The sequence below is a fragment of the Balearica regulorum genome, chromosome 6 (assembly GCF_011004875.1).
Source record: "Balearica regulorum gibbericeps isolate bBalReg1 chromosome 6, bBalReg1.pri, whole genome shotgun sequence".
NCBI classification, from domain to species: domain Eukaryota; kingdom Metazoa; phylum Chordata; class Aves; order Gruiformes; family Gruidae; genus Balearica; species Balearica regulorum.
In genome coordinates, this window is record NC_046189.1 from 15,849,321 (window position 1) to 15,875,840 (window position 26,520).

The 26,520-nt window shown below is 45.4% G+C and overlaps 3 protein-coding genes across 7 annotated transcripts in view; 2 read left to right on the forward strand and 1 right to left on the reverse strand.

Moving 5' to 3' along the window:
* The first annotated feature begins 1,862 nt into the window (after positions 1-1,862).
* On the forward strand, positions 1,863-10,236 carry SGO2 (shugoshin 2). Its single transcript, XM_075756472.1, is given in 11 exon segments — positions 1,863-1,932; positions 1,935-2,003; positions 2,961-3,136; positions 3,404-3,419; positions 3,422-3,465; positions 4,075-4,169; positions 4,953-4,982; positions 4,984-5,219; positions 5,838-7,793; positions 8,976-9,102; positions 9,932-10,236. Coding segments are annotated over 11 exon segments (3,051 nt in total). The 3' UTR covers positions 10,164-10,236.
* A 2,671-nt stretch (positions 10,237-12,907) lies between these two features.
* On the reverse strand, positions 12,908-26,102 carry IDH1 (isocitrate dehydrogenase (NADP(+)) 1). The gene is given in 12 exon segments (XM_075756484.1): positions 12,908-13,136; positions 13,631-13,704; positions 13,706-13,794; positions 14,575-14,715; positions 15,783-15,934; positions 16,402-16,579; positions 19,198-19,303; positions 21,049-21,299; positions 21,302-21,326; positions 21,329-21,341; positions 22,994-23,121; positions 25,973-26,102. Coding segments are annotated over 11 exon segments (1,245 nt in total). The 5' UTR covers positions 23,116-23,121; positions 25,973-26,102; the 3' UTR covers positions 12,908-13,042.
* The window catches only part of PIKFYVE (phosphoinositide kinase, FYVE-type zinc finger containing), a 67,191-nt gene continuing 66,675 nt past the window's right edge, over positions 26,005-26,520 (forward strand). For all 5 annotated transcript variants that reach the window (XR_012836062.1, XM_075756474.1, XM_075756473.1 and 2 more), the window contains exon 1: positions 26,005-26,360. Coding sequence is in view for 4 of the 5 variants with exons in the window: in XM_075756474.1 (XP_075612589.1) it covers positions 26,005-26,360 (356 nt within the window). In the remaining variant the exon portion in view is untranslated. The remainder of the gene's footprint in view (positions 26,361-26,520) is intronic.

Below are 26,520 nucleotides of genomic sequence, written 5' to 3' on the forward strand. Positions count from 1 at the left end.
ATCACTTTTTGAAACTTAAGTAATTGACTTATGCAATATAACCTGGCAAAGATTTTTACTGTTTAAATAGGCTATGTGGGAAAAGGGTCTCCGGTTTTAAGCTGTCCACTGCTAATTTAATCTGCTAACCAGTGTGTTTAATAAACTTAGTAAAGTAACTTAGTAAGAGCAAGTTTAGGCTCTTCAAACTATGGAATGTCACGTATGGAGCACAGAACTCGTATTAAAGAAGGATACTTAAGTCTTTTCCCCACACAAGAGCACATTTAATGCCAGTCACAGGTTCCCCAGAGCAGAAATAAAAGCAACAGGCAAGTCTGCAGCACTGTTATCCACTGGAGATCTGATTTTTCAGGGCTGGTATAGAGGATGTTTGTCAATCTGCTACTTAATTAAGTCAGAAGGAATAAACTTATTTAGTAATTCCCATGATTTAATGCTCATCAGCCTATCTGTTAACAAATACCATATAAAATAGTAACAGGAGTAACTGTTTACAGGTACAAGATTTAGGACTCTTGCAAAGGGCTAACATTCACGTGCCCATGGCTGCAGGAAGAAGGGGTTTTGCCAGCCTTATTTGTGTTGCAAATTCCCTCTGCACCTCAACTCTAAGGTGCTGTTCTGCAAACTATTTGGCTGCTTTTTCCTTATATGTAATTTACTTAAAATATTTAACATTGTGACATTGTTAACATTGAGGCTTTGGGCAATGTGGTCTAGTGGAGGGTGTCCCTGCCCACAGTAGGGGGGTTGGAAGTAGATGATCTTTAAGGTCCCTTCCAACCCAAACCATTCTATGATCTGTACATGTAATGTCAACTTCTTGACAAATTCAAAGGTGTCTGGAAAGAAATGCATTATCTCGGACTGAAATGTAAATTACTTTTAAAAAATAATACTTTAAATAGACTGTAAAATGTCATCTTTTGACAGGTAAAAGCTGCAAGCCAGGTGCTGAATTCTAACCCTAACGTTTGGGTGAGATTTGTCCTTCAGAACACCCCTCGGGCTTTTCTGAGGCGTTTCAGGAGCGTTTTAGCTCTGCGTGCCCGCGGCGGCACGGGCGCCTCACAAGCGCGGCCTCAAAGGTAACAGACTTCCAGCCAGAAGGGCGGCGGGGCCGTGGCGGCTAAGGCGGCGGCGTTTAGGGGTTCTCTTTCCCCGTGAGGGCGGAGAGCTCCCCCTCGGCGGCGTCGGCCCGGACCGACATGGCGGCACAAAATGCCGGCGCGGCCTGACCCGAGAGCGCGGGTGCCGCGAGCTCTCCACACACGCAGGTCCGCCCGCGTCCCGAGGGGCGGGGGAAGTAACGTCCCCGCTCCGACACAACCGGCAGCGGGGATGGAGAGTTTGTGCGCTCCTGGTCTTGTCCCTGCTCTTCCCGGCGGAGCAGCACGCAAAGGGAAAAGGCCGCTAGATCCGCTGCTATGCCGCGGGGCGGGGCGAAGAAAGGGATACCCGTCCTCCCGGTTGTATTCAAAAGTTTCCCGGCAGGCAAGGCTTCCTTCCGCCCCTTCCCTACTTCTCCGGCCGCGGCGAGAGGCAGCCGCCCACCGTTCCGGGGGGCTCGCAGCGCAAGCAGGTGAGGCGGGGGGTCCGCCCGCCCCGCTCGCGCGGAGTGGAGGGGCTGTAGCCGCCCAGAGCGGCCGCCGTGCCCGGGAGCAGCTCAGGGTGAGGTGCGGGCGGGTGTCTGCGGCCGCCCTGGGCCTCGTTCCTCCCTGCGGGGATCGGCGCAGCGGCGGGGCAGGGGGCGAGGCCGCAGGTACGGTTCTCGGGGAGAGTGTAAGTTTTGGCTGGTAAGTACTCGTTGAAGGGAAGACTGCGGGTGCTAACTCTGCTTGGTGTCGCTCTCTCCAGCTATGGCATCTCGGGAGGCGACTGAAACATCCTTCTTCAGCCTGAGTGGTGTAAGAGAGCGGATGCGGGAGAAGAAAACGGAGCCTTGAGGACTGCAAAGTTGAATGCCTCGCTTGCATCAAAAATCAAAACGAAAATAATTAGTGAGTGTATTTTGCGTTGCGGCATATGCAGAGCTTGGCAGCTACATCAGCTTGTAACTGTGCCTTTGGTTGTGGTGGTGGATGGCTGTCTCTTACCCAGAGCTTGTATTTAACAGCTGCTTCTCTGCCTCTGGGTTTCTAGAGAATTCAGTACCCTGCAAGTGCCACTTGAGGTGCCCAAAGGTGTTTGAGGTATCTGTGACTGGCAGGTTAAAGCAGAACTTTTGGAGCAGCAGCCAGGGGCATCACAGGCTGCTTGGCAGCATCTCAGATGGCATTAGACAGCCGTGTCTGGGTAACCAAGTCTTTAGGGTTCAAACAGCAAAAATAAGAGGTGTGGAAAGTATTTTAGTGTATATGCAATCCTGCGCATAAGCTAGCCCAACTGTGATTTGTTTTATGGGGGAAACAACACAATGATAGTGTATGAGATAATTTGGACTACTTTGAGAAGGCTGGATATTTCTGTTACTTTTATTTATTTGTTTTGAAATTGGGAAACATGGATCTAAATCTGCTCAAGGGCTACTACAGAGGAAAGTAGGTTTTTCTCCCTCTTTTTGGTTGGAGATGAGGACTCGGAGTTATAGGCAACTTGTTCAAAGTCAGAAGCATGTCTTTCTAAACTCAGCACCTGAACTGCCTCTTCATTAAGAATAAACCAATTTTTCATTAAGAATTGAAGTGGTAGCTGGCTGACTGAGTGTGACCCACTGGGGACGGAGAGAGTGTCCGTCTGAAGTGTGCAGGTTATTATGGAAAGTTTTCCCTGCTGTTCTCTGGAGACTTCTGTTGCTGGAAGGAATTACACTGCTGACTTTGTGCAGGGGCTATTGAATTGTAGAGCTCTGAGCCTGAGGGAGGCTATTCTGGGAAGAGGAAGAAGTATGATGAGGGAAGAGGTATGGATGAAAACTTGGATTCTGACTCTGTGCAATACTTCTCTGTCGCTTACAGACAACTCCTCCACTATTAAAGTCTCCCTAAAGCACAACAATAAAGCACTGGCCCTGGCCCTCAATGCGGAGAAAGCCAATGCACAGCGGCTCACCCAGGAGAAGACCATCTTACAGAAGGAGGTGGAGCAGTGCCACTTCCAGAACGCTGTGCTGCGGCACAAGCTCTCCTTCCTGGTACAGCACTAACGGTGTGGCTGGCGTGGCAGGGGGGTGGTGGGCAAGGTATGCAGCACTAGCATCTCAGCCTTAGGAGGAGTGAGCTGTCACTGACTGTCCATACGCTCTGCATATGAAAAATGTCATCATTCATTTGCTTACTCTTTCTTCCAAGCTGTCTTCTCCCCAGAATGGGCCTTGCTCTGGCTACCAGCATCCTTGTTGGAATAGATGTTTTGATTTAATGTCTTTATGGTTTTTTCTCTCTTTATTACCTCAACATAGAATAACACCTTGAAAGAATTGAAAACCTATGGCTGCAGTTAAGATGGCCCGGCTTGTCTGAGGTAAACATGGGAAACAAGAGCACACTGCTCTGGGAAGGGGGATGTGTTCGTCTCTGTATTTGCTTTGTGTTGCCTGCTCACTTCAGTGTTTAATGCTTCAACTGTTTTTCTTCTTGCTTGAATTGTCTTCTTGCTGGCTGTGTCCTTGTGTGAGCTTGGTGTTAATGATTTCCAGGGTAACTTCTTCTGTAGGAAAGGCTAAAATTTTAAAATGCCGCCCTCTGGGTCATTAGCTGTATTGGCCAGTAGGCTCTTCTGCTATGACAGGTTGTGACTTCTTTTCAATTTCTTTTTTCAAATGTTACCACGGCAACTTGGGATCAGGAATAGGACGCTTTCTCTATGTGTTGTCTCATGGGTGGGTGGGAAAATATTCCTGATTACTAGTCTCAGATTATCTGAACTAGTTTAACTTAATCGTTAAGCCTCTGGAGACAGAATCTGACTGCTGCAATTTATTCCATAATTTGTACAATTTTAAATGGGAGAGGGTCACCAGCAGTATTTGACATACTTTCCAGGGTGAAACTGAGCTGCTGTTTCTGTGTAGGAGTTTGCACAGAGGATTGCAAGAGCTTTAAACCACCCTTCTATTTCTCTGCTTTCCAGTTCCATACAAGTTCTGCATCCTCGTCCAATGGCCAGAAAAGCAGCATGACTGAAGATAGCTGGGCCGATGATATTGCAGATGGTCAGCTTGTCAGGTGGGCCTTAAAATGTCAGATATCACCAAGCTTGTTCTGAATTTTGATATGCTAAACTTCCTCTTGTGTTTTATGCATGAGCCCAGTTGTCTGTTTTACATGAGATGTCTTCTCTAAACCATCACTGCTTCATGTTGTCCTTTACTCTGTGTCCTTTACTCTGCTGCCACTCCTTTTCTTATTTGTTCTGATGCCAAGTCTATGCATAAATTGGTCTTCCTCTCTCCTTTGTTTGAAAGCACATAGCTTTTAGGTAGTTTTTCCTTTGTAGCTGGTGAGCATGGCAAGGTTCCCTTGAGTGAGTGCTATAGCTGGCTGCTTTGATGTTTGTTACATATCAATGCTTAATAGTCATCTGCTTGTATGATGTAAACTTTGTGTTAAAGTTCTGTCTCTCCTCTGTCTAGTCTCCCCTTTGAACACAGGGGAGCCCTTGGAGCTGCCCACACACATAGCTTCAAGGTGCTGTGTTGGTGTTCCACAGCAAAGTGAACCTGCGATCGCAACCTGTGCGCTGAAAGGCCTTACTTCCTTCTTGCCTCAGTGGTTTCTTTTCTCCTGCTTCTGTGTCTGCAGCAGTGTGCTCTCCTTATGAGTTGTGCTTGCACAAAAATGGGAGATCTGTCCTGGCTGGGCAGTGTGTTCTTCAGCACTTGAAGCCTTCAGAAATGTATTTCAACAACTCTTGATGGAGGCGAAAGCTGTAGCTATTCTGCTGGATTCAGGGGGCCTGTCACAGGTCTGGAATGTTCCTCCTCCATTGCTGTTCTTCCTTCTCACCAGGGCTGCAGGGATGCCGATGAGGGTGCCCATTCCAGCTGCGTGATGCAGGACAGCAAGGTGGCAGCTCCATAGCAGTACAGACATCCTTACTAGATCTTCAGAGACCTCCTTCTAATGAGCTCCTGGAAGTTGTGCCTGTTGCCTCCAAAGACACTTTGTCACCACAGCCTGCTGAGGAGCCTCAGTCCCACCAGGAAGAGAAAGGGAAGAAGCCAACTAAAGCAATGGAAGCACAAGAGGCTTTTCTTGACTCTCACATCTTTGGAGGTAAATTTGCATCTTTTTGCCGTTTCTTCTGGTATGACTTGCATGCCTGTGTTCAGAAATGAATGAGTGCAGTGCCATAGCTCCAGTTAGCTCCTAACGATCACTCCAACAGCTCCTAATTACTGTTAGGAACTGCATGCTTCAGTTGACGCTGATATCGCTAGAATTACATATATCCCAGAATGGGATGTCTTGGTGGGGATGTTTGGCATGTTTGCAGTAGCTCAAGATCACTCACCAGGCTTTCTGAGTAATAGGCACTGAACTTACATAAGATTTTCAGAAGTGTCTGAAGGTGCAGAATCTGACTAGATGCACATCTTCTCTTCCTTGTGGATTTGCCATATCAGTAATAACTCTCATACAGATCATAAGCATTCCTAAATATTAGGACTGGTTAAAGGATCTTGCTTTGGGCTGCCCTTCTGTTCTGAGGGGAGTCAGCTCAGCAATTATGTTACACAGTGAGTCTGAGGAGTCCCTGTAGAGACAAAATCATACTTTTTTCTATGCTCTGGATTTGTGGCAGTGTGTGGGGCATGGGTTTTAGTGGTATGGGGAAAGCTGGCATTTGCCTGCTGCATTTCTCAGTCTTAGGAATGCATTTTGTCTTTCCAGCAGAGGGCTTGTGTGCTACTGAACAAAATTCCAACAATTTGCCACTGCTTGCCTGGGAAAGTAATCCTCTTTCATCTGAGGGTGATGAGATGGTAAAACAATTCTTTGATCGTCTCTCCCAAGGACATGTTACTCAGAGGAGAAAGCGTTCCACCCTGTTTGCAACCAGCACTCCATCTTCTGGTGTGGATATCTTCCCACGTGTCAGTTCCACTCAGGCAGCTCAGTGGAGTATCACAAAGGACAGCAGCAGCTCCAGCAACATGCAGCTGCAGCTGAAATCTCCCAGCTCCCTGGTTTCACCTACTCAAACCACTGTTATTCCTGATAGAAAATCATTGGGTAAAGAGATTTTCTGTGATTGGCCACAGGCTAAAGAAACTGGGTGTGGTGTTGAAGTGGACCCTAACAATAGCCAAGTCCCCGAGTTTGTTCCTGTAAAGGTTAAAAGCAAAGGTAATTGTAAAACTCATGAGAAAACAACTGTTAAAAAAGCAAGCACAGGAAAAAAGAAAACAAATGCCATTATAAACAATTCAGAAGGTAGTCCTGATCTACCTCAAGGTGAGGAGAGTGCTCAAAATGTGAAGAAGCTTCAGCCAAAAGTTGCAACATGTTCTAGTGAGTCTGAAGCCTCTGAGATGAGGCAGAATGTTTGCATGGGGGCTTTCAGCAGAAAGAACAGAGGCTGTGGTGTGGAGCAACGTTCCTGCTCTCTTGATGGAGTCCAAGATCTCAGAAGAACGTATGTGGTGAATCCAGCACAGCTGCACAGTCTTGGAAGTGGTGACTTACTGCAACAGGTTAAGAAGGAAGCTGTCTTTGAGATCCAAAGTATGGATAGCTTGTCAAAAAGCCAAGTTCGTACCTTCTCAAGTCCTGAAGTTCCCTCAGATGATTCCAGTTTACAAAATTCACTTTTCTTGAGGAGAGAGACCTCAAGTGCCTGTGCTTTGCAAGAGGACTCAAGTGTGAGCACAAAGAGCATCAGACAGAAAACCAACAGGAAACCTAGAGTAATTAGGCAAAGAGATTACTCTGGTGAGAATCTGCCAAACAGCATGAAAATACCAGAGGCCAAAGCTGAAGAACAGCCTAAAAGAAGCCAGACAAGCAGGAAGAAGACTGTCAGGAAAAACAGTTGTAGTGATCAGAGAAATGAAGTTGATGGTTTTGGGCCATGTATAGATATTCAAAGAGTAGCTAAGGAGAGCACAAAGGATTTGCCAGGTAATCTGAAATGTAGCAGGAAAACTTACATTGTCTGTCCTTTGGATCTTTTAGGAAACTTGGGTTGTGTCCAGGCAGATTTTGAAGGGGGTGAAATTGTACCTCCCAGGTCTGTTCCTGGGAGCAAAGCTAGCAAAATCCCCAGAGTTCAGAGGATGGTAGCTGCTCAGAGCAATAAAAAACAGACAGGGGGCCTTCAAGAAAAGGGACAAGCTAAAGTTGACAACAACATGAATGCTTTGAAAAAAGAGGCTTGTCCCAAACCGAAGCCTCAGAGGAAGAGGAACACCCCTAGTCCTCCAGAGACTGATTCCCTGGACAGCCAAAGTGACGGTGCCAAGGCACTCATTGGAAGTTCAGCGGAACTTGCATCCAACCAAAATGTCCTGATGGGGAAGTTTTCCTGCATTACAGATCTGCTGTCTGAGCCAGACGCCTTCCTGGAGGAGCAGATAGCTGAAATACCGCTTACAAACTATCTTATGGATGTTTCACACAGTCTTGAATCCTCCTCTGTGACCTGTTCTGCAGCTTCGCCTGGTTGCTCCAGGCTTACGGATATACCAGTTTCCAAGAGCTTAAGTACTGAGGGCAACAAAATGCCAGAGAAATCCTCTGTTTGGCCAGAAAGGTCCCTGATATTTAAAGAAAAGACTGCAGAGGAAATATCTGGCGAAAGAAACCAGGTTGAGTCAAGTTCTCAGAGCCCACCTTCACAGGAACCCGGTAGGTGGTGTACGCTGGGGAGGGGACCTATGTTTGGACATAAGTGTCAAAAATCCACGCAGCAAGTGCTTATATTTTTCTTCCCCTCCTCTCATTTTCCAGAGTTAAAGATCAGTGTGCAATATACCATTTATGCTTCCACTTGTGCTGGCCAGTCATTTCTGTGGCTGCATTTGCTTTTAGTTTATCAGCATTCCTGTAAGAATTTCTGGTCATTTGTTCATGTGTGGATATTGGGAAAAGACTAGAAGCACGTGCTGCCAGTCCCGTTTTACTGCTCTTGCTATCTACAGGGCATGCCTGTCAATTTAGAAAATCAACTATTCAAGCAGTTGAAAAGTATAATTTGATGCTGACCCTTTGATGCTGATACAGTCAGCATTATTGGGGCACAAAATATGATGAAGGTGGCAGGTTTTTGGTGTGGAATGGTTAGAGCTGCAAGGATTGAGACTTTATACCTCTAAGTGGTATCTTCAAAGGAAATTCATCAGGAACCACCTAAATTCTCTTGGTTGTGGGTTGGTTGTTTGTTTGTTTTTTAAAGGATTAGGAGGGTATTTCTCTTGGCTGGTAATACAGTAGTTAAGCCGAGCCTTTTTGGGAGCTTGGGGTTATTGGATACTCTGTAAAGAGAGTTGTTCTGTGGGGTTTTTCCATCCTGCAGCTGTTGACAAACAGGCCTGTTACAGCTAGAGTGGGCTCTAGAGAGGGAGGAAGCTTGTTCTGCTTCCCCCTCTTGGCTGACTTCATTTGAAAGCTGTGGTAAAACACTGACAGGGTCCTGTGTCTTGCTGGAAGTCTGGTAGGTTGTTTGGGTGCCATAAACTTGCTTTCTCCTCCAGGCTGTAAGGTCCTGGGCATTAGAACTATCAACTATCATTTTTGTATCATTTTTCTACTATATCAGGGCCCAATGATACTAGCAGTATTAGTGACCTGTATTTTTTCAGTGAGGAACCTAATTTGATTCATGAGCTGGCTTCTGAGGAGCAGGTCTGTGATTTTGAACAAAAATGGTCTCCTGAGTTTAGAGGGAATATGATTGAATTCAGAATTGTGCAGTGTTCAAAGAAACCTGGTAATGCAGCCCTTCTCTATTTAGCAGTTGTGTTTCTTAGGATATCTGGAAATGATTTGGAAACACTTTGATTAACTCAAGTTGAATGTCTCCCTTTGCAGAGATCAGGCCACTACAGGACTTGACCAATGCCAGGACTCTGTCTTCCTCCAGCTTGGAAGAAGTGTCAGGGCGCTCATCCAGGCGGAGACGGGACCCAGCCTGCTATGCAGAGCCCAAACTCAACAGGTTGGGCTTTAAACTATTCCCTCCCATGCTGCACCCCTTGCTCTGCTCTCATGTGCTCACTCTCCAGGGCTGGACCCTCTGTCACTTTGTTCCTGTCCTCTTCTACCACACTGCGGTTAAACCAAAGTTCTGCATCGGCACAGATGCATGTGTAGGCTTCTGGTAACAAGCTACCAAAGGTGTTATTTCCCTCACTGAAATGAGCACATCTCTTAGCAGACTGCATCTGTGGTACTCCAGTGCTAGTGAGGGATTAGTGCGAGGATAAAATACAGGCTAAATAAAGACAGCTAAGCAAAAGCCCTAATTTCACTTTCTGCCATTCTGTGACATCTGAAGTTTTGTACAGTGACTGAGTAATGCTTCCATTTTAATTGGGTTTCAATGAAGGAAGTGCAAGATTTTGAGGAGGGTTCTCCCCTGTGAGCAGGCTCTATCTATATTCGCTTTTCTGGCAGAGATACAAGTACTTAAACAAGTAGCTGCATCTTTTCCCTAAGAAACTGTAGATTCAGTACATCCAATGGCTACTGTACAGAACCATTTAATTCCTAAAATTATGACTTTGTTGTTGTGCTACTGGGTAATACTATGTTCTTTTCCCTGAAAAGTCTCACAATTTGAACTTTGTGAGGAGTTGGTTACATTGGGTTAGAAGGTGCTCTGTACTGGTACAGCTATTCCTGTACTGGACAAGGAACAAACTGTACCACTCAGTCCATCCTATAGCAGAAGCATTTCACTAAAATCAGAAAACTTTAGAGACTGAATATGTGTATGATTTCAACAAGTACCTTGATGGTTCAGTCTAATCCTTTTGGTTCTGCAGGAAACTGAGGCGGGGTGACCCATTTACAGACATGGAGTTCTTCCACTCCCCCCTCCACAAAACCAAAAAGAAAACTGCCAAAGCCAAGGAAATGACCAGGAAGATCAAAGAGGAAAAAGAATGGCTTCCTGAAGGATGTCCCAGTGTCAAGGCAAGCAAGCTAGTGACAATGGGAAAAAACATGGAGCCAGAAGTAAAACAGTGGTTGAACAGGCAACCCCCAAGCTGCTAGAGCCTTGTGTGTCTTTGCTAGAATCTCTCTGAAGTTTTGCAGTTTATTTTTTATCTTAAAGTATTAATAAAGTCTTCTAAACAGTATAGAAACTTTGTGACACTTATTCCTGCCCTCCCCCCTCCACCTTTAAATGCTGGGGTGTTTGTATGAAAAGTCTCTATGCTCAAGTGCTCATGGCCCCACAGACAGCTAGCTGGCTCTGCCAGTTCTCTCCTGGCCCTACACAAGCCTGGGGAGAGTATATCCTGGGAGGCTGATCTGGCACTGCAGAGACCCGCAAGGGCTGCTGAAAGGGTATGGAAGGGTTGCAGCAGCCCAGGCTGTGACAGCAAGCAGAAGAGGCATGCTGACACACTGCCTTGCGTTACCTCCTGGAAAAGGTGGCTTCTGTACAGGTAGAGCGGTCCACTGGGAAGTCACGTTTAGGGTGACTAAAGCCTTGGACAGCCCTAGAAGTCAGAGCTCTCTGCTGCTCTGGAAGGGAGCCATGTATGTCAGACAACTGATACATCCCCTCCCACTGTATTTGCTGTCAGTGGGGATTTGCTTATCTATGGAGTTGAAAACTGAGCCTTCCACCAGTCCTGAGCTTGCCCTAAATAGGACACAGACACACACATCTAACTACATCAGTGTTGACACCAAGGGTAAGCTAGGCTATACCTTGACTGAAGACAACTTTTGCTGGGATCTGCTAATGGGAATGTTGGTGCAAAGGGCTACTACTGGTGGTGGGGGCTACAAGGGATCTGCCCAAGAGCTCTGAAACATCTGGTATACTGTGAAGCAGACAGTCATGTTTCAAGAAATCCTGTACTCTTTTCCATTGCAGACTGAGTGCCCACTGGCCTACAGCACTTGCTTTTTTAGGGTCTACTGGTGTCTAACTCCAAAGGTTATTGGTATTAAATGTTTGAGGGTGTGGTGGGGAAAGGATTGTATTAGTAGTAAAGGGGAAGGGAATGTGCCTCCTTGGAAGCAGGAAAAATGTTTCCTTTCTCTCCATGGCAAAGCAGAGAGACACACTCTGGTCATATGACTGCACTTACTGCTGCTTCTGCCAACACAGAGACAAGTGTTCCTTCCTCTCCTCAGCACTTCAGCAGCATCCATCAGTTCACGAGGATAGATTGGGTCTTGCTGTACTCTGCAAAGTTCTCCAGAAGATGGAAACTTTGTTAGTACAGAGGGAAAATAGTGTCATCTGCAGTCAGGTAAATGCTACTACTAAGCTGTACTGTTAAATCATTAAAATAAAGTATAAAATTTAAAAATGACCCTTTATTTATTTGTTCAGTTTCCTGAAAGGTACTAAGCTTCCTCTGGTACTCTGTAACTCCAGAAGCCAGGAAGGAGCTAGTAAATAACAGGGAATTTGTTAGAGGTGCTGCTGCAGTATGACCTGCCTGTGCACAGTAATTTGAACTACTGATGTCAGAAGCCAGGCTGGAACGTAGATCTCCAGCTGTTCCTGATAATTGTTTCTGTAGCTTCTATGGGTTAGTAATGGGACTTTTACAGCAGCACTTCTTACATGTTTGTGTTAGTAACAAAATAGCAGACCACTGTGTTCATTCATATGAATTTCAAACACATGCTCACCCCAAACCAAAGGTTAATATTATGTGATTGCATTTCTATCCTAACCAACACTTAAAGCTAGTCAGCTGCAGGGTGAGAGTTTGTCTCATGTATAACCAGTTTCTGATCTTTGTTGAGTGGTGATACATCAGTTTTAAATTTCTATTAGCTCCAAACCAAAATTTCAGTGGAAGTGGTACTTGAAGTTCTTGTGCACTACTTGATGCTTACCACCACATTACAGACCACATTTTGCCATGGCCAGAACAAGTTAGAACCCTACTCTAAGAAGGGAGAGATTATTTTGTGTTTATATCACATTCCAATAGTCTGTTCCAACATGTACTGGAGAGTCTGAGGCAGAATTTCTCCATATCTGCTAATCACACAAAGGAAGGAGAGACCACAGAGAATGTTAGTTGGCTTTTATTTTAGTTTAAAATATTTAAAAAAAAAAAACACAAACCCCAAACACAAAACCATGGATGGAATAGTTTTTCACAGTCATAATCTGACTTGCTGTATCAGAACAGAAAGGTAAGTAATAGCCCAGACAACTGGAGAAAAGTTTGCACCTTTATGAATTGTGGGATGGGGGAAGAGGTAACAGTTCCTATGCTTCACATCCGTCAGGAAGAGTATAACTAAATGCATGGACTGCATTTAGGACACTGCAGCATGACTTTATTAGGCTCTTAACCTATAGGGCTTGTTTCCAGCATTTACTAAGTGCTCTTCTCAAACGCTACAGTCCTGACTGTAGCAATGGGAACCAAATCCCTTAGTATCAGGATGCTATGCTCTGGTTGGCACTAAAAGATAAATTAAGTAGGAGAGGGGCTACAGTAGAGCTGGCATAGCCCTGTGAGCTCACTTCTACTCAGTAGACAGTACTGAAGACATGAGGACGGTTCTGATTTCTAAGGTCTGTTGGACAGTAAGTCACCACTGGTTTGACCAGAGCTGTGACACAGACTGGCTTTCAGTTTGAGAGAAAGAAAAGAAACACAGATCAGAGTCATAGAGAAAAATCTCAGGTCTGCTGTGAATGACATTAGGAATCCAGACCTACATTGAGTTTGAATACTATCACATTCAGATGCTTAGCAAAAGTAAGGCCTAGCCCAGCAGCTCAAGGGGTTTAAGAAAACATGGTCTTTTAAACATTTAAAAAGGTGTACATGTTCATTTTTGTCTAGTATTTGAATGTTACACAACAGTGTGATACAGTGCCACTTACACTCTGGTGTAAGTGGGAGATGTTTTGTTAGTGGAACTTGAGTAGAACCCATGCCTTAAAGTCTGGGCAGAGAAGCCAACTTCCCCTTCAAGTTGTCAGCAAGCTTGTCCATGAACTCAAAGGTGTTCAGGTAGTCAGAGCGTGTGACACTGAGGAGGGGGAAAACAAAACAAGACAGATTTTAGTTGTAAAGCCACTCAAACACTCAAAGCAGGGGAGGACTGTTCAAAGAACTCTTAAGTCTTGCCTCTAAAACCAAAAGAGTTCTACTAATCAGGATGATGGTTTTTGCCCAAAGGCTCCAGAGAGGAAGTAGCCAGGTGATATTTTGCAGTGAAGTAGGTCTCCATTCTAATAAATGGGCAGGGCAGGATCTGACATAAAAGAAATCTTTGCAGGTCCTTCTTTATTTCCCCATGCATGTGGTACAATAGCAGGGACAGAGCAACCTAGACTTAGCTGATTCGAGCAGGGAGTGACTCATGTTCTGTTTGTACAGCACTGGGTACAGATGGGCCCTGTTCTGCGACCCAGACTCCAGCAATTCTTCACCATACTGAAAATAACTTCCCAGCAAACGCTGCTCAGAAACACTAAGTAAAACAGCCTCCTCCAAGCACAGCTGACTACTTCACATACTTACTTAGGCAGGCCTTTGATACAGGCAGCGAGGTCCTTTGTCATGAAGCCAGACTCGATGGTCTCAATGCAGACTTCTGTCCAGGGCAATTGCAAAGTTCTTGAGGCTAGTGTTGTCGTCCAGCTTAGCTCTGTGAGCTAGTCCTCTTGTCCATGCAAAGATGGAGGCTGAGAGAGAACACTAGATTACTCTGTCCTTCTAGAACTCTCTGGACATGGTTCTAAACTGTTACATGGAACAGTAATTATTTAATATTAATAAAACTGAAAACAGAAATAATAGAAAATTTGGTATGGAAAAGAGAATGCTTATCTTCATCTAGGCATACCTTTGCCTTTTGTGCAGCTCTAAAAAGCAACACCAGAAAACTACTCCCTGCCTCCAGCAATCTCTTTGTGCATGCCACTTTATCTTACTTTGTTCCTGCCCAAGTCAGAAAGAATGATCAGTGGTAGAACTTTGTGGTTACATAGAAGATTGTCCTTATGATAGAAGGGTGCAGTCTTCTTCCTGGTATTACATTACACTCTGGTCCCTATGCAATTCTAGAGGACTCTTTCCCACATCCCATTCTAGGTGCACTTACACTTTAAGTGTGTACATGGTTTGGGTGGTGGCTGGGTCTTTTGGAGCATCAGGAAGGAGATTAAACTAAAAAAATAACCAACATAACCTTAAGGCCATTGTGCTATAAAACCCATTGTTTCCTGAAGAGTGAGAGCATGTCTCAAAGGCTAGCTTAGGTCTAGCTTATTGCTCACACTCACTCGATTCCAGCATGTTTTTGCTCCAGGCTGCAGCTATCTCCACAGAAGAAAAATGCCTTATGAACTACCAGTTTCACTGCTCAGCGGTGCAATTCTCTGCAGAAAGGATGCAGATGTTCTTACTCCATACCTGTTCTTACATGTGTAGAGACCACTGAAGGGCAGTGAAAAGCAGCTTACCAATGGGATTAGTGGATGTTTCTTGGCCTTTCTGGTGCATGCGGTAGTGACGAGTAACTGTGCCGTGAGCAGCTTCTGCTTCAACAGTCTTGCCGTCAGGGCAGATCAGCACACTGGTCATCATCCCCAGAGAGCCATAGCCTACAGAATACACAGTTTTAAAAAAGTTCAATGTCTCCTTTGGACAGGCCCCTTAATCCCCCCACATCCTCCCAGCCTTGATGCAAGTACTCCTGAAGAGCAGTGCTGCTGCAACTAACTGGCTATTCCTGACACATCAAAGTTAGAGCTTGTCTGAACATAAAGAGCTGCTGAACCATGAAATACAGATATGCAGGAAGTCTGCACTATTTCAAGAAAATTAGTATTCTCACCTAACTTGCTGGACAGATTTTTACTGAAAAGATGCAGTATGAGAACAAAGAATCCTAAATAAGCAGCATTGGGCTGTCAATTGCTGTCTTTCCCACAAGGTGATAGGAAACAAACCTACTTCCTATCAAGAGGATCTGCTCTAATGAAAGGAACCATGAGCTGGCAAAACTGGACATTCACTTAACTTCTAACCCTGTAGCTTTCAGAGATCTGTCTTTGAAAGCTTCTTTGTTCAGTAGCCCAACATACGTCCTTGTTCTGTGGGAGGCAGTTTACTGGCATTACTTTAGAAATAGCATATTACATAAAGCCACACATCTTGCCCTGTTGGTTTCTGTATCCACATTTTTTTTTGGCACCAGGCAGCTTGGTTATATAGGATTTTGATCAATCACTACAAGTCTGTAAAGTTAAACATAGCAATTTCTCTCTTTACACATGACAGGTAACTTTAGGTCCTGAAGGTTTTCTTATTTATCTGTAGAGCATCTGCCAGTATGCTCACCACCAGTCGGCTTAACTCAAACTGTCAGTGACAGAATCCCAGCTGCCTGGGTACCTGCCATTAGAATGGAAAGCTTATCAGTTACAATGGTGGTAGGAACTGCCATCTGCTAAAGAAGTGCAACTACACAGTCTACATTCAATGGATTTTCTTGTAAAAGTGACATCAGAAATTCTTGACCTGCCTGTTATCTCCACGGCTGGCCACAGGTTTGAAATGTAAGTTCTGAGACTCAACACCACCTCCTGGGCCATTACATAAGATATGACACGAGGTCATGAGACTGCTACTGAGCCTACTTCAGTGTAGTACAGGGAACATCTCATACCTTGCGCAACAGAGTCAGACTGCACATCCCCATCGTAGTTCTTGCAGGCCCAGACAAAGCCTCCTTCAGATTTCAGGGCCTGAGCAACCATGTCATCAATGAGCCTATGCTCATACCAGATCTTTTTGGCTTCAAACTGGGACTTGTATTCTCTGAAAAACAAAAAAAGACAAAACCAGAACACCTTGTCACATAGATAAAAACAAGGATTGCACAACTTGTGCAAGTAATTGTGCACAGAGATAAGACTAAAAAAACCAAACCCACAACAAAAACTTGAAAGAAATTTGCATCTTCTTTACTCTTTTTTTTTTTTTCCTTCCTGCTTGCTTTGCTAGGCCACCGCAAGTCCTGCTTCAGAATCACAGGTGAGCCCATAGAGAATCTGTGACTCTGCTAGGAGAGGTGAACACCACAGCCACATTTAGCAGAGCTTCAAACATTGAGTAGTGTCCTGCAGGACAAGGGAGGCTGCAACAGGGAAGGCATGCAGCCCCCTCAAAGTGCTGCTGAGTGTCTGAAAATGATGAATTAACTGTAGCAGCTCACAAGGCTGGAGAGGATGTTCCCACTGCAGACTTATGCACCGTGGTAGGAAGTACACAACTACCCTAGTTACCTGTCATAGATCTCTTGGAAGATGTCTTTAAAGCGACCATCGTATCTCTTCAGGATAGTGTTCTTAGTGCTCATGTAGAGAGGCCAGCCTTTAGACAGTGCCATCTGGAAGGAGCTGTGGGCAAAATCCTTGATAGACTGGTCAAGATTGTACATTCCCATGGCTACACCACCACAGCCTGTTAGTGGAGGAAGAACAGATAGGAATCAACTAGATTTAGTTTTGGTTAAGGATTTGAGTTTCCCCATAGCACACTCTGGCAGGCAGGCATTATCCCCAGGTGTCTTGAGATTGTTCTCAATTTAAGGCCAGTTTTTTCCAGAGAAGATTCACTTTGCACTATCAGCTGAAAGCTCCAGCAGTCCTGTGACACATGGATAGGAAGGTGGTTTTGTTTTACAGCTAGGTACATATTAATGCTGTGATCTAATATCCCTAAGAAGTTTCTTCCTAATCCAGCCTAAGCAGCAAAACTGACAGGAGTGAGTGTGCCGGAACTACTATTAGCCATATAAGTAATACAGAGTATTTTTCTATCAAAGCGGCAGGCAGCAGTTTGGAGCAGGAGTCTCAGTCAAAACTAGAAATGGGTTTGCTCCCATCTTAAGTGCCTTGTACTTTCAGGCTTTGACTGCCCTGCAGAACTAACTCCAACAGTCAGAGGCTGCTTTGCCTAGCTCAGGTAAACAAGTTCCCACATGCATTCCCACATCTTTTCAGCGCATGACTCTGGCCTACCCTGCAGCTTTGTTTCACCTGCTCAGGCTCACTTCCAGCAAGTTGTGGGAAGAACATGCCAGTTATCTGGGTGCACAGGGAAAGTCCTGAGAAGGCTCTGAGGAAACTATTAACACTCACATGATTTAGGTTGTGTAATGCAGAAGTATTAGCAGCCTGAACGGAAGTGCCTTAAACTTACAGCCCAGCTCACCTGAGGGAAAGCAGCATTCAGATCATGAGAGGCTGACTGTGGGTGAAAGTAGGGTCTAGGGCTTCATTAAAAAGTTTTACCATCCTGAGTACTGTGTCCTGCAGGACAAGGGAGACTGCGACAGGAAAGGCACACAGCTTTACATGCAGCACAGCTCTTTCTAGTGAAAGGTAGATACTATGTACTTAATTTTAAGCACCTCACCATCACCACCTCTCCAGTTCATTGCACAGTGCCTTTATCAGAGATCTTTGCTCTGGAAACACCCCAAATTTATTATTTTTGAAAATACCTTTTCCTAATCTCATTTGTAACAGCCATCTGGAGGTAAGGACTACATGGACGTGCATGCAGAATGAAGAGGGGAAGCCAGAGGAGGTTTATCTGCTTGCCAAGATAGCAAGGTCATTTAAAGTTGATATTGGCAGGGAATGAAGTTCCTGTTGTTACCAGCAAATATACATGTTGTCCCCCTGCCTCCCTTAGGAGTCAAGGGCAGAACAGAGTCTGATCAGTTAAAGAGACTGTGTCCTCTGGAGCCATGATTTCATAGTTGCTAGAATGTCAGCCATTAAGTTTTATTCAAATACTTATTTGCATATAGGTTGTTGCAATCATACAATCCTACTGCCTATTAAAATCTCTTGCTTCAGTGTCAAGGTTGAACATATTAGTATAGCAATAGGACAAGCTTCCCTTATGCATGGTGGAGATACGCTGGCACAACAGTTATCTGTGGGGAGGGGAGGTCCCCCAGAGCAACAGCAGTAATCTGCCATCTTTGCACTTCCTTGCTTTCTGCTTGCTGATGCAACCCAGAGCAGTGAATCAGACTGGCAGCTGGAACTGCCAGACATCTCCAATGGCTTACCAGTCGCCTATCAGATGACAACAGATTAGGACTGGCAACTCCAGATGAAAGGCCATGCAACAAGAGAGACTAGAGATTTAGGCTCCCACAAGCATGAATGCCAGAGAAATCAAGTATTACAGAAGAGGGTCATATGGCAGTCCTGGTACCTGTTTGCCAAGCCAACTCCATACAAACTAGGATTCTGTGGTTTACATGGATACATTAGATTTCTGTAGCTAGAAACAAAACATTGCACGCTCACATACATAGATCACCATAAAGCTTCAAATCCTGAACCCTTTGATCACTGATAAGCAGGAGAGATGACTTGTGATGTGTTCCTGAATCCTGCCCCTAGAGAAACACCCTGAGTTCTAGCAATGTGTGTGTTATTGTTTTCATGCAACAAAGCCCAGCAATGTCAGGGCTCTGCCTCCTAAGGCTAGCAATGTCCACAACCAGCACAGCAACATTGCTAGGAGGGACATCAATACATCTGGGGCTGCATCTGTTAAAACAGTTAGAGCCTACACAGTCAGAAGCATCCTTGTCAAATCTCCTTTCCACCTTGCAGAGTAAGCATCAGTTCTCACTTCTATTGAAAAAAGATTGCTTAAAGAAAGGTACTAATTGCAGAAGTATGTAGAACCCAGTAAGACAAACTAAAACCAGAAAGAATTATACCTGAATTGTTCTTAACTATATCTCCCCTTAGGTCAAGCCAAGTTTCGCTCTTATCAGAGGAAAAACCCTATACATGCCACTACTAGTGACATCATACAAGGAGCATGACAGGTGGCCAGTCTAGTATGATTGTGTGTTTGATATGCCTCTTTGATCCCAGGAAGGTTTCAAGTATCCTTCAGTACTTCTCAGATAGATGAAGAAGGCCCAGACCTTCTTCCTGACTCTACCTCGAAGGCATATTTTACCAAACAGATCTGACTGATACTTAAAGGCTGCATTAACCAAAAAATATCAGATTTAATCACAACTTAAAGACAATACCTACTTTCAAAGTTATGGACCAGATATGTGACTGGTTTGCCTCCATCTGCTGGAGTATAGGTCATCTCTACTTTTCCAGGCCCAGGTACCACAAAATCAGTTGCTCTGTACTGTTAAAAAAATAAATAATAGTATTGTTATTTTATCTATCAAGAGGACAGATCCATAAAAGACAACCACATTTGTGAGGGCTAGGGTGCAAAAAAAGCAAATCAGTTGTACTAAAAACCCCATTGAACAGGCTCTGTTTACTCAGCCATGTGGTCATCAGATTATTTTACTAGAGATTAGAAAGACAAGTAGTCAAGAGTCTGCCTGTTTCAGAAGAGATTTTTCTCTTTAAGGGAAGAAGCTTACAGATTCTTGGGCCCCATCAATTGGCAGAGTATTTTTGCAGATGCACTTAAGTTTTAAAGTGCAAAAGTATTCAGAGTGTTGTGTGGCCTGTGAGTAGAAATGCTCCTCTCCCTGCCTCAAAAAAAGCCATTCATATCACAACTACAGATCTCCATGAATAAGGGGTGAATCATACAGCACCTTAATAAAATTATTTCTATCCATGATGACATTTGAAAGGCCAATCTGTTGTAAGAGTTCTTTGAATTCTGTAAATAGATTACACATTTTGCTCCTCTGAGCTACAGACTCCAAAGCAGAGCCAACATGTACTTAAAGTTTTTAAATGGTGTCTCATCTTCCCACTGCCCTGAACAGTACTATTTAAGGTTACATTTCCTTGCAATTCATCATCCTTTTCTAAGTAGTTTCCCTCCTATTGAGGGAATCAGTCGCTGAATTGTTCTAAAAGTTACAGAAGTATCTTGCTCCTGTGTCCTTTACATGTTCTTACATTATTTCTTTCACTTTAATCTCATACTTTGGCAGGGTTTCAATCCTTTCCCCTTAATCCATTGTTTCCTATTATTATTTTGACCTTCTCAACTATTCAGTACTGTTAAGGATGTTGAACCCCATTCTTTTCTAGTGTCAGGGCTCTACAATTATTTTCCTTTTGGAAATTTATTCTTTTACCTTCCCACCCCAGCTAGTCTTATGACTTGCCCTCAGTTTGTGGGTTTACCCATCTATTTAAGCATTTGGCTCTTCTAGAAGACTTTTCTCTTGTCATGTTTGGCTGCTTTACAGCATATCATTACTCATGGAGACCAGCACTGTTGATTCTTGTCCTCTGGGCTGCCCAAAGGCCAGAGTGCCATGCTAGGGTTTTTCCATGGCTTGTACTACCTCTGCCAGGAGAGGTCTGATAAAGGATATTTCCCTACTTTGATACCACAGCCTGATGTGTCCAGTATGAATACCAACTCTGCAGGAGTGCTGTGCAAGTAAGTTTAAGAAGCAGATCACAGTTTAAACAAAAAAGAAAACAAATCCACACCCATGCACAGAAGGCAACTTTGCCCACTTCTAGAAATCACTCACTCTGATCCATTTTTGCTGTGAGCAACATTTGCTACCAAAAAGTCCTTCTGAGAAGTAAGATGGGCAGTGTAAAGGATATTTTTCTAAATATACTGCTATTGAGGGAGGAGGAGTCTGCAGAGGTGAAGAAAAATAACTTAGAAGAGTTATACCACGTGTTTAGGTACAGACCTATCTAATCCAAGCACAGGCCCCTGAATGCTGTTTATACAGCTACATTGTCTAAGGAAGCAGGGCATGGACCAGGCTCTCCCACACTTCACTAGGTGCTGTACAAACAAAGCAGTAGCATGCACCCTCTCCCAGGTAGAGTACAAGGGATAAAAGCAGCACAGGGATGTCTAAGTCTTTGTAGTTCTATGAGTTAGGACTAAGCCTGTTCAGATAAAAGAGGGGAAGCACTGAAGTGACTCACTTGATCCCCATAAGCATGACGGCCAATGACAATGGGTTTCACCCATCCAGACACCAGCCGGGGAATGTTGTTGCAGATAATGGCCTCCCTGAAGACAGTGCCACCTAGGATGTTTCTAATTGTCCCATTGGGAGACTTCCACATCTGCTTCAACTTGAACTCCTCCACTCTTTTCTCATCAGGAGTGATGGTTGCACACTTTATGCCAACGTTGTATTTCTTTATGGCTTCAGCAGCTTCCACAGTTACTTATCATTTGTAGCATCGCGACGCTCAAATTGCCCAAGTCATAGCTGTAACAAACCCACAAAGATGGTCAGAACTGCCCAGGACATTTGCGTCCACAGAAAGAAACCAGACACCATATGTGCCTATGAGTGTGGTTCCAGCACTCTGCCATAACCGAAGTTATCCCTCTTCAGTGCAAATGCTGCTAGACTGGAAGAAAACATAGGCTCATATACTGATACTTCTGCTGCTTGTAGGGGGTTAGAGAAAGGACAGCTTCAGCTTATGGCTGAGCCTGTCTGCTAGCATGAGACAGAGCCAGTATCTCCTTTGCCTTCCCTTCTGAGCTTGCTGCAATGGAAGCTTTCAGTCTGGGATTCTAATGGTATGGCACAGCACAACATCCAGATGAATATGGACCTTTATTTCAAACCTCTTGTGCTGAGGGTTTCTGCCTTCCTTCATGTACTGAACATATGAAGCTACCTAGGCTTAAAAACTGCTTTGACAATGGACCCCACAATGCTGCTCCAGCAGCAAAACTGCCAATGTTCCCCTCAAACAGTTAGAGGAAGCACATTTCCCACACTCACTGTTTTAATAGCTTTTGGAGAACAATGGTGCCCAGCATGGGACAGCCCTGAAGCATAGCCAGCTGTACATGAATTTAGCCATTGTGCTGCCTCAGCCAGGGGTCCACTTTCCCTCCTCCCACCCCTCATTGAAAAGGGATGTGCTCCAGACTGCGTGTGTGTATTATGCTGCTGGGTTCCTGTTTGCTTGATTCTTAACACCAGCAAGTAGAAAGCCTGATGTAGGTGGCATACAAATTACTCCAGGAGCAGGGAAAGAGGTCAGACTTGTGAGTTTAATAATGGCAGATATCATTGAAGGCCTCTGTTCATATGGCTAGGAGCAATGCAGCTGGATACTTCTCTAATAATTATAGCTCAGTGGCTAGAACGGGAGAGATTATTTGTTCTGCTTGACCAGACACTGTAGATAGCAAGTCTCTTTTGCCATACCAGCTGCTAGTATTTGTCTTCTCTAGAAGAGAGTGTAGGAGCACAGCCTAGGTTTGGGAAATAATTGCAACAGTTAGCTCACACTGTCAGTAGCAGAGCTCAAGCCTACAGACATCAGGGCAGAGTCTGTGCCCTACAACCACCCTTTTGCCTCTGGGCAGATCTTCAGAGATTGCAAGAAGCTGTAAACCTACTCAGAGTCCACAGATGCTAGGCTTCAAGTCAGGGAGTGGCTGAAACACCCCATGTTTCTAATTGTTTAGGCTGCAAGAAGCCATGCAGACTGCCCAGGTGCTGGAAAACCAAGACACAGGAGATAAAAATGCAGACCACATCTGTGGAAAACCTTAGAGGCACAGTACAGAAGCTAACTTACAATTAAGCATTCACTGCTTACTACTGTGAGGAACCCGAACCCCAGAGGGACTGCCAGACTTTGACAAAATGTCTTCACCTTGAGCGTGTGCTTTCCAGAGAACTTAGTGAGGTTGGCCCTTAGGTAAGTTAACCATAGGTAAGTTAACCAGGGGAGTCTGCTGGGAACTTTACCAGTATAAAAAGGGTTAGTTAGCCTCTCTGCACTAGTGCAGGAGGAGCTGTAAGGCTCTCAGTGCTAAGTGAAACATGATCAATGCTTAATAACACATGCAAATTGCAGTACAAAGTGGCTGTGTGTCATAAAGAGCCATTACCTGTGCAAATCCAGATCTACGTAAGGAAAAATCAGCTTTTCTTTAATCAGTTCCCAGATGACCCGTGTCATTTCATCTCCTTGCATCTCCACAACGGAGCCCCCATGGATTTTTTTAGACATCGTGAGCTGCAACAGATAAAAAAACAACCTAACTTAAAAAACTGCCAACACACATCACCAATACATGTATCCTGCATTTTTACAACACAACTAGAAAAGAGGTACAAACATAGCATACTGGATCTCTCCTAAAATTTTTTTTAAATAACCACAGTTTATGCCTAATTTCATGCTAACTGGTATTTTTCCTTAAAGCCCCAGCTCCTAGGGAGATCTATCCAAAGATAAAAATAAAGGTTAATATCAAAGATTTAAGGGCATGTGTTCTAAGGTTAAGAGCTTTATTTATTAAGGTTGTACAAAAGAATTCGAAGCATGACCAAAACTCATCCCCCAAACTCCACAGAAATAGATAAGTCCTGTTTATTTTAGATTTCATGAGTTCTAGTCCAGTTGCCTGTTTCTCCGCCCTTTTCTGAAAAACCCCAGGGGTTAATGGACATTATTTTAATGACAGCTCATATGGCTGGCACTATTAAGATTGATACATTGTCAGTTGCTTTATTAGCTTCCTTCCCCAGGAAGGAAGGAACAGGTACAGAAATCCAAGGACAACATCAAGAGTACTTTCTCATGGCAAGCTTTATTTCTGCTGTTAAAATAAATACTGGACAAATTTGTTTTCTGTATGGAACAGAGGTTTCCCAAGACATTTGTTCACAATGCCTCAAAAAAATAAACCCGAACTCTGCCCTTCTATTTGCACTTTGTTTCTTGACAAAACCCAACCCTACAAGCCACTGAATTGCTCTAACACAGGGCCCTGCTTTCTAACAGCCACAGTTTCTCAGTTCTCAGCTCTGATTATGCAAGAGCTATGACTTGGCAAGTTCCTCCTCCCAAGACAGCCCCGTTCTTGTATGCAGCTGTTAGGATACTACAGTGAGATACCAAGCCCTCGTGCCTGAGGTTGCAGTCTCACAGATACCAAGGTCTATGAGTTACTTTATTCAGAATGAAGGGTCCTACTGTACACAAAGCCTACTCATCTAGATTAAGTTATTCAGAGGTGTGAGGTTGGCAATGTAAGGGCCCCAGGTTACAAGCACATGGAGAGACTGCTCCCCAGTTCTATTTTTTTTTTTAAATTAAACTAACTTGTGCTGTATTTCCAAAATCCAATCCATTAAACATTTTTACTCTGGGAAGAGACTAAACTTTCTAATTTATGTTCTAGCTACTGCATCAAGCTTTTCCACACTTTATAGAGTAGAAATTTAAAAAAGAAAAAAAGTCAAATAAGGTTGTGAGTTACTGAAACTCTATTTATTATGAGAACATAAACTTGAAAAATTAACTAGTCCAAAGCACTCCTATCAAAAAGAAAGACAGCATCTTGGCTTATATTAGGCCTCTCTAGTCCTCATGGAAAACTAACTTCACATGACCACATTCTGTCTGAGCTCAGTTTATTTATGCGAGTATTTTGGGCCCAATTTTCAATTGTGGCTATCTAAATAAGGACTCTCTCACACTCCCATGGCCTAGGCACAGGATTACTACTCAGGAGACTTCAGTTTTGCTTTTGGCACTTGCACAGTCTGAGAAACAGTCCGATTCACTTAAACCAAAGTGTACATTACACCCACCATAGCTTTTTTTGTGGTTTGACCTCTACTTAAATAAGACAAATCAGACTATGTCAGTCATAGCAATAGGTTTTACAAAGCTGGCTTCAAACCTATACAGTGCTCTTGTCACAAGGGGAACACAAAGGTACATGAGACACATCTCCACTGAGATACATCTCCACTGATAGGTGGATAGCTTCTTAAACAACTCTGATAGCATCCTACATGTTTATCTGATCATGGCCCCAGTACTTTTGCCCCCCTCAAACACTGATGTCCCTAGTTTCCCTATGTACAGGGGCATCCCTCTTCTGCACACCAGAGTCAACAGGCCAAGAGGTTCCTCTAGAGAGCACACATTCCCCAGAGTTCAACCCTTTCTGTCACTCTTTCCCTTTGATTTTATACTCTCCAGAACTGCCCAAAGTCAGCAAAGTCTTTGTCGTACAGCAACCCTTCTTTAAATACGCTTAATGTAGGCATTTAGCCAAGGCAGCTTGGAAGAAACTCTGAATTTCCAAATACTCCTTGGTCCTCAGGAAGGACTCGTAACCTACAGTAAATAATTAACTATTGCAACAACTCCTTAATTCAGGTTTACAGAAGATCTCTTCAGATCAGGCATGCTCCCAAGGAGAGCACTGCAGATCATTGTCACTAACCAAGATCTTGCCTGCACTTGCTTTTTGGCTGCACACACGCAGCCCACCCTTGACAACGCGATGCAGGCGAGCTCTTCTGGCACTGGCAGAGTTTGCCGACCAGGCCGCGGGCTGCAGCCGGTGCCACAACCGAGGCTGAAATCCAGATACTGGCACCGCTTGAGCAAGGCCCTGCCGGGCCTGGCCAGCACGGCAGTGACCGGGGACTCCCCCCAGCCCAGGAGGGCTGCCCCGGGATACGCGAGGCGCCCTAAGCATAACCGGGCACTAGGTGACACTACCGACTATTAATCCGACATCTGGATTGCGACGAGAGAAAGCCCAGCCCCAAGCCGGGGAGGCCGAGTCCGGAGTGCAAGCACCCCCTTGGCACCTGGGGCGCCTTCAGCCATAGGTGCAGCGGGAGAGGGGGCCGGGCGGCAGCCTGCCGCAGAGCTCCCGCTTCGAGCCGCCAGAAAAAAAAATCCCATTAAAACACAAAGCCACCCCCCCAGGGCCCCTCTGCAGGGCGGAGGACGCCGCGCCCGGGAAGGGAAGGACAAAGGGCGCGGTTACCCGCGGTGCGGTCCTATCCCATCGTACCCCACTCCACCCGCGGGGCCGCGGTACACCGGGTGCCGTTACCTGCGGGCCGCGCCGGTCCGGCTCTCACGGCGATGCGGGGCCCAGCCGTGCGCGCGGCCTTTTATGGGACCGCGCCCCCGCCGCCGCCCGGCCCCGCCGCCGCGTCGCCCCCTGCCGGCCCCGCCCGGCCCCTCCTCCCGGCGGCGGGGCGGGGGGAGTGGCTGCTCGGCCGTGACCCGCGGGCTAGCTCGCACCGTGGCTGTCCGGTCAGCCCGTGGCGGTGCCCGCCCCGCCGGGTCTGCCCGGCTTTTGCGCGCCGATGTCTCCTTGTGAGGAGGCCGCGGCAGCACGTAACGCGCCGCGGCCGTTCCGCCCGGCGAGGCAGCCCGCAGCGCGGTGGCCTGGCCGCCAAGCCGGGCCTTTTCCGCGCTCTCCCGAGACAGCCGCAGTAAGTGGCCTGCGTCGCCACAGGGAAGCCGATGGCGTCGGCGGACACGAAGGCCTGGACGCTGAGGGGGCTCGAGTGTGTCAGGGCTGCTGGAGCGGGCCCCGGGGAGAGCGCGGGCGGCCAGCCTGCCCTTAGCGCCGTCCTGGCCCGCCCCCAGCCG